The sequence below is a fragment of the Tyto alba genome, unplaced genomic scaffold (assembly GCF_018691265.1).
Source record: "Tyto alba isolate M040663 unplaced genomic scaffold, T.alba_DEE_v4.0 Super-Scaffold_39, whole genome shotgun sequence".
Classification (NCBI taxonomy): Eukaryota; Metazoa; Chordata; class Aves; order Strigiformes; family Tytonidae; genus Tyto; species Tyto alba.
The window spans coordinates 1,205,730-1,212,243 of NW_024881314.1; the positions used below are offsets into that span (position 1 = coordinate 1,205,730).

Sequence of the window (6,514 nt, forward strand, 5' to 3'; positions counted from 1 at the left end):
CAGAAGGATGAAGCGTGGTCTCCCCAGTCGTGGTGTGGTGTAGACCCCGTGGAGGGGAAGGAGGGCTGCTCTCCAACCTGTGTTCGTTGTTTGTAGGACTACCTAATGCCCTATGGTTGTGCAATTAAAGACTATTCCAGTGGCCTCTGCCAACCACCCTCCGCTCACTACAAGCCTTACACTAGGTCGACAGCTGTAAGTCCGAATGCACGCAATGTTTCCCTTGGGATTTACGGGCAGTTGGCCGTTTTTGCCTGGCAACCTGTGTGCCTTGTCCGGGGCCCCGTCTCCTGCTGAAGATCTCTCCTGGGGAGAAGGGACAGGGATGCAGGGAGGCAGCGGGAGAGGAGACCAGTGGATGGGGAGGACGGGCCAGTTTGGCTCACCTGGGCGGAACGGGCAAGGCACGGGGAGCGAGTGGAACAAAATGGCACCGTAAACCCCCAAAGGAGAACATTTGCTGACTCCATGGGAGCCTCCCACCAGAAACAGGCTGTTCACAGGCAGCTGGAAGCGTTTTCTCTGGCGTGTGCCAATTCAAGCCGGTGACAGTCCCGTGGGGATGCTGGGGCGAGCGTGCGGGGCTGGGGCAGACGCTGGCCAGGGCTCTGGTGGTTGGCCAAAATGAGCTCGGGGCTTCTTGGATAACGAGTTGGGGAGGAGGCACGTGTGGACGAGATCGGCTTAACCCAGGAGCCATTGGTGTAGTGGGGCTTCCCCACCAGAACGAGCGTGGTGGGATGAGCCACGTTGGCTTCCCCGGAGCGCTCGGCACGTGCCGGTGGGTGGGGAGAGGATGGGGAGGGGGAGAAGCGGCCATGCAGCACCCGAGCCTTCAGCTCCAGAGAGGTGGCAGCTCCGGCCAGGGTCTGACCCCCTCTGCAAGGAGGGGGACAGAAGCGCAGCCCCACATCTTGCTGTTTGCTGGGTTTTCCCAGCAGGGTTTGCTGCTGGATTTGGGGTTGTGTGACTGGGAGTGTTCCTGGGACGGTGGGAGCACGGGTCTCTGATCCCTGGTGCATGGCCAGCTCGGACCAGTGACTCCCACTCCTTCCTGGAGCGGTCCTGTGTTTGTCATGGAGAGCAGAGCTGCTCCGTGGCCATATCCCAGGGCAGGCCCTCACCCGAGGAACAACATCCTCGAGGGACATCCTCTGAGCCTGGTCCCCATCTGCTCCTCAGGCCAGTGCCGTCCTTCCCCGCCGCAAAGGCTGTTCAGTACCGGCTGAAGGAGAAAATGGTCCAAAACCCTGTGGGTTTCTGGTGGGAATTAATACAGACAAAACGTGTCTTTCCACAGACCATTTCACTGGTGTGTCTCAGACTTGTTCAAGCCCTTTTCGAGTGTCTTGCATCTCGAAAGTGGCTGGAGCTCTGTACCTCGTGGGGCTGGGGCGAGCAGACTGGGGCTCTCCGGCTGTTGCTTCCCCTTGTCTCACCAGATGAAGTCCCGCTCCGAAGGGAACGATGCAACGTTACTCTCTGCTGTCTAAATCCCATTTGAATCATCTCCATAGCTCCCTTTCCTCGCCAAGTGCATTGGCTCTCGGCCCCGGCATCCCTGGGTCCCGATGCACTTTGGTGTGTTCGTGCAACCCTCCAGCGGCACCTGAACGGGCACAGCCCCCGGCCCCCACCCCTCACCACGCTTCCTCCCCTCCTCTCCGCAGGGTCTCGACGACTACGGGACGAGGTCCGTCAGCAGGTAAGACTTCACCTTCCCGTCGCATCACCTGAAGGGGAACTGTTGGTGTTGCTCTGGGTTGAAGCCGTGGTGCCGCGTCCCGGGGCGGGGGGTCCCTGCGTGGGCTCCCTGGGGGACCGGCAGTGGCCGGGATGGGGCCGTGTGGTGGAGGACGACACGGTTGCAGGGTCTCAGCTGTGAGTGTGGAGGGACCCAGCGTCTCCCGGGGCGGGGGGCAGGTCCCCGGGCCAGCCCCCACCATCCCACACCCCTTGTGCACCTCCCCAGCCTCCTCTCCGGGGCTTGCGCCCAGATAGCAAGGCCACAGAGAGCGCACGCTCCCGGGGTCTTTCCCCAGCCCCTTCTCCCCCCCAGCAGCTCCTCCATCCCCATTCCCTCTGCCTTGGAGCCGCCCCGCCTCGCTCTCAAGGATAAACCCCCAAAGCCCCCAGGCACGGGCTTCCAGCAAAGCAGTGCCAGGCAGGGCTCAAGCTCGCCGCTCCGCTCGGTGCGGGGGGTGCTGGTCCCCCCGCCGTGCCGGGGGGGTCCTGGGCAGGGTGCTGCTTCGTCCTGGCCACTCTGGCAGTCTCCTGTGCTTTGTTCCGCAGCGGCAGCGGGAGTTTGGTATCAACGGTGTGAGGACACCTTGGCTAGCGGCGGCCCCTTGCTGCTTGGAAGAGCTTTCTGCTTCTTTTCCTCCCTTTTTTTTTTTTATTTTTTTATTTTTTTTTTATTTTCGTTCCCCCTCGTTTCTCTTTCCCTACTTTCGGATCTTAAACTCTCGTGATCTTCAAGGAAACCATGGTGCTTCTCCACCCCTCCCTGGTGTTCACAGTGCCCTTGTTTCTGAAGCCTTTTCAGAGCAGAAACTGCCAATCGGTCTGTGCTCGCTTTGAAGCAGCCTGGATGCAGTTTACACTTTAGTGGGACCCGGTTTTTGTACTCCTGTGTGAATGTTAGCGATGCACTATCCCTCCTCGGGGGGCTGCGCGCCAGCCGCCTCGCGCGAGCCTGGACAAAACCTCCCAGACTGGAACAAATATGCATGGCCTCTGGTGTCCGTACTGTTACCGAGCATCCGGGATGCCCGCGCCCGGGATGCTGTTCCCTCGGGGGGGGGGGGGGCAGCAGCCCCGCGTCCCCCCCTCCTCGGCCCCGATCCGCTTCCATCCAACCACCCGCCGCGGTGGCCTTGGGAGAAGCGGATGGTGCAGAGCCCCCGTCCCGGGGAAAGGGCTGGGGTCCCGCCGGCCGTGGGGCGCAGCCGGCAGCCCCCCTGGAAGGGTTACTCCTGGTTGTTTTATAAATATATATATATATTTTTTGTAGCAAGGTATTGTTACCTCACGTTAGCGCTGGGGGCTGGTGCGGAGCCGGCCGAGGACGCGCTCGCATCCCTAAACGGGGCTCGGGCGAGGCAGCGCCCGCGCTGTGCCCGGGGGGCTCGGCGGCGCCCGGGGGGCTCCCACCCCGGCGCTGGGTCGGCGCTCGGGGTCCCGCTCCTGCGGCCGAGCCCGGCCGTAGCCCTCCCAGTGCCCGTGGCCTCCTCCACCGCAAAGCTGTACACGCTTTCTTTTTTCTGATGTGATTTTTAAAACCTCTTACATTGCCTGTTTACTGGGACATTGCTGGCAATACAGACACACACACGGACAAGTTTTTGTTTTATATACTTGCCTATGGGCAGATTGTAACAAAACCCTCCTGCATCAATGTCCTAATTTTGCTAAAGATTTTTAACCCAGGATATTTCATGCTGAATGACTGAATGTAGAGGGGGAAAAAGAAAACAAACCAGCCTAGCAAAGCCTGTATGGAGATTGTAAAGTGCTGAAAAACCTTTTTTAAAAGCCAGAGAGAAATGTGCCCTGTACTGAGTTATTGTTTGAATAAAAGTTTTATTTATTGCATTGAGCTGGGCCTCGGTGTCTTTTTCGGCTGCCATGCCTGTGTGCTGCCCATCACCGCCTGCCATCGCCCATTGCATATTGCCATGCCTTTTTTTTTTTTTTTTTTTTTTTGTGTGTGTTCTTTTTTATTTTTGGCCCTTCTCTCCGTCTCCTCAGCATTAGGAGGCCGTGGGAGACCCTGGCTGCTGCCTGCCTGCGCTCAGCCCCTGCGGGCTTTAAACAGCTTTGCTGAACGGGAGCAGCCAAAACTGTTTAAGGGCCGGGTCGCTGCCCCGTGTGCGGCTTGGGGGGCTGCTGCTGCCGCTGCTGCATGCCCAGGCTGCGGCTGCGCTTTCCCAGCCCGCCGGTGGTGGGAAAGCGGCGATGGCCGGGGTGGGGGGAAGGAAGCCACCCCCCTCCCTTCCGTAGCCCCCGCCATGCCCGGCTTCTCCTCTCCGCAGGTGGCTCCCAGCGCCCGGGCTGGCCATGCCCTTCCTTCCCCTCCTCGCAGGGAGCCGGCGGGCAGCACCAGCAACTCAATAAACACAACTTTTCCTCTTTTTTTTCTTTTTTTTCTTTTTTTTTTTTTTTTCTCCCCTCTTCTTTCTCCTCCTGTTTCCTCTGCCCGGAGGTGCTGTGTGCGGTGGGCTCTCGTGCCGGCGTGGCCACCAGCTCGTAGCCCAGTTCCTCTCCTTAACCAACACCTTTTGTTCCCATCAAGTCATCGGAGCGCGTCCCGGTGTCCTCCAACCTGCCTTCTCTTTCCCTTGCAGCCCCGATGTTGAAGTGGCCAGGTTTTGAGGTGCCCCTGCCCGTAGTTAGTAAGTTGACGGTCTCGGGGGCGGGGGGGGGCTGAGCCCTGGGTGCGCTGGCGCTGGGCAGCGGGTGACGGCCGCGGGGCTGCGTGGGGACGGTGCCACCGCTCTGCTTCCCCCGCCTTTCCCCGCTCCCCGCAGAACGAGGAGCCCCCCCCCTTCCTCGGTCGCCGCTTGGCCCCGGCCCGGTGGCGGGAGCTCCCGGTGTAACCGCGCTGCATCCCCACGGCTCCTCGTGCCGCCGCCTCGCCGGGGCTGCGCTTCCCAGCTGCTGCTCCTGCCGCTTCCCCTGCTCCCCGTAACCAGCCTCTTTGGTCGTAGGTCTCCGGTGGCCACCGGCCCCAGCCCTCTCCCGTGGGATGGAGCAGATCCGCGCTAATGACGAGTTTTTTGAGCAGCTTCTTTTGGTTGTAGACCGCGCCTCGGGAGCCTCCTTGTCCCGACCCTGGTCGCGGCCCTGGGGCAGGGATGGAGGAGTTTCCCCCGGAGCCCAGACCCTGCTCGCCGGCCCTGCAGAGCCCCTGAGAGCCCTTTTCCCATTTCTCTTTGATCTGTGAGCTGGTTTTCCTGCGGCTGCCGGAGCAGTGGCTCTCCTCTGCCAGAACAAAAATAGTTAAATAATAATCCCTGGTGACTCATCAAAGCAACCTTTCCTCTCCCTCCAGTCCTGAGAATCTATTTTGGCATCCTGGGGGGAAAAGTGATCTAAGAATCTGCATTAATTAGGTGGGAAATTAATTGCCCTATTTTTAAGCAAAAGCCATTTATCGTTTGAGGAAAACAAAAGCGTGCTTGGAGGGGTGAGGGATGGCAGGAGAGAGAGAGGGGCTGGGGGAGGCAGTGCGTGCCCTTCCTGGGGGGCTGGGGGGACCGAGCCTCGTCCGCCCCACGGGAGGTGGTTGAGGATGTCCCAAAGCTGCTCAGGTCCAGGTGGAGGGAGCCAGTAACCGCAGCTGCCCCTGACGTGGCTTAACCCCACGGTCACGTTTGTCTTGCTAACAATTTACCTGTGTCGGGGATGATGGGGCTGTGCCCGTTGCGGGGAGGGACACACCTGCAGTGGCAGTGCTGGGGACCGAGCGGGGCGTGTTGTAGCAGAAAGGAGCGGGTCTGTGCAGCTCCCCGGGGAGGGCTGGGGGCAAAGGGTGGGCTGGGGTCGGCCAGGCAGGGAAGGGCTGGCTGGCTGCAGGTGAGGCAGGCGGAGGGGGGGGGGGGGCTGCAAGGAGGGCAGGGGGCTGCAGGGCTGCTCCCTCGGCCGCTGTGCCCGGTGCAGGTTTGGACCTGCTGGCCCCGGGGCAGCCCAGGGCAGCCGTGCACCGCAGGCGGCCGACGGTACCCCCATGGCTGCTTGCCCCCCCCTGCCCGGTGGCCATGGGACGGTGCTGGGGACAGCCCAGGTAGGTAAAGCCCGGCTCAGCCCGGCTGCTCAGGGCTCTGGCTGGGGCCGCTGCCGCTCCTGGGGGTGGCCGAGGCTGGCTGGCCGGGGGGAGCCGGGCTCTGCTTGGCCCCCTGGCCCTGCCGAGCTCCTCCGGGCGCCCTTCCTCTCCCCACGCTTTGCCTCGCCGACATTTGGCTTCTCCAAAGGCTTCGCAGCCGGCGCGGCACGGAGCTGCAAGCTCTGCTCTTGCCCCCGGTGTCCCCACGTGTGCCACGGCAGGCAGGGAGCCAGACCCCCCCCAGCTGCTCCCCCATAGTGGCACGGGGCAGAGCCGGGCGATCTCGGGGTGCTCCCGTGCGTGGGAAGGGCTGGAGCAGCCTGCTGGAAAGTGGGGGAGGCGAACATCCCCCACGCAGCAGCTCTTGCGGGTTCACCTCTTACACCCAACGCGGCTTTAATGGTGAGAGAAGCAGCCGAGCTGGCCAGGGGCTCTGCAGGGCAGAGCAGCTCCAGCTTAACCCCTTCCCAAATGCTGTTGCCCCCACCCCCGGGCTGGTGGAGGGGACAGGGCTGGTGGCGCCAGGCTCACCGCCAGCCCCGCTCGGGCTTGGGCTCAGCCTCGCAGCGCAGCCACTGCAGCCAAAGCTTTTTGGGGGGGACGGGGGAGGTCTTGCCAAGTTTCCACTGGCTGTGCCGGTGCCCCATCCTCGCCGCCATCCCCCCCCGCTAAACCCTGCCTTCCTCTTTC

At 62.1% G+C, this 6,514-nt stretch overlaps 1 protein-coding gene across 7 annotated transcripts in view; it reads left to right on the forward strand.

The window, feature by feature from the left end:
* BAIAP2 (BAR/IMD domain containing adaptor protein 2) overlaps positions 1 to 6,514 on the forward strand; it is a 46,251-nt gene that overhangs the window by 38,930 nt on the left and 807 nt on the right. For 2 of the 7 annotated variants that reach the window (XM_042802353.1, XM_042802356.1), the window contains exons 13-14: positions 1,671 to 1,705; positions 2,293 to 3,594. In XM_042802353.1, the coding sequence (XP_042658287.1) occupies positions 1,671 to 1,705; positions 2,293 to 2,323 (66 nt within the window). In that variant the 3' untranslated portion in view covers positions 2,324 to 3,594. The other 5 variants (XM_042802355.1, XM_042802357.1, XM_042802354.1 and 2 more) reach the window with 5 other exon arrangements.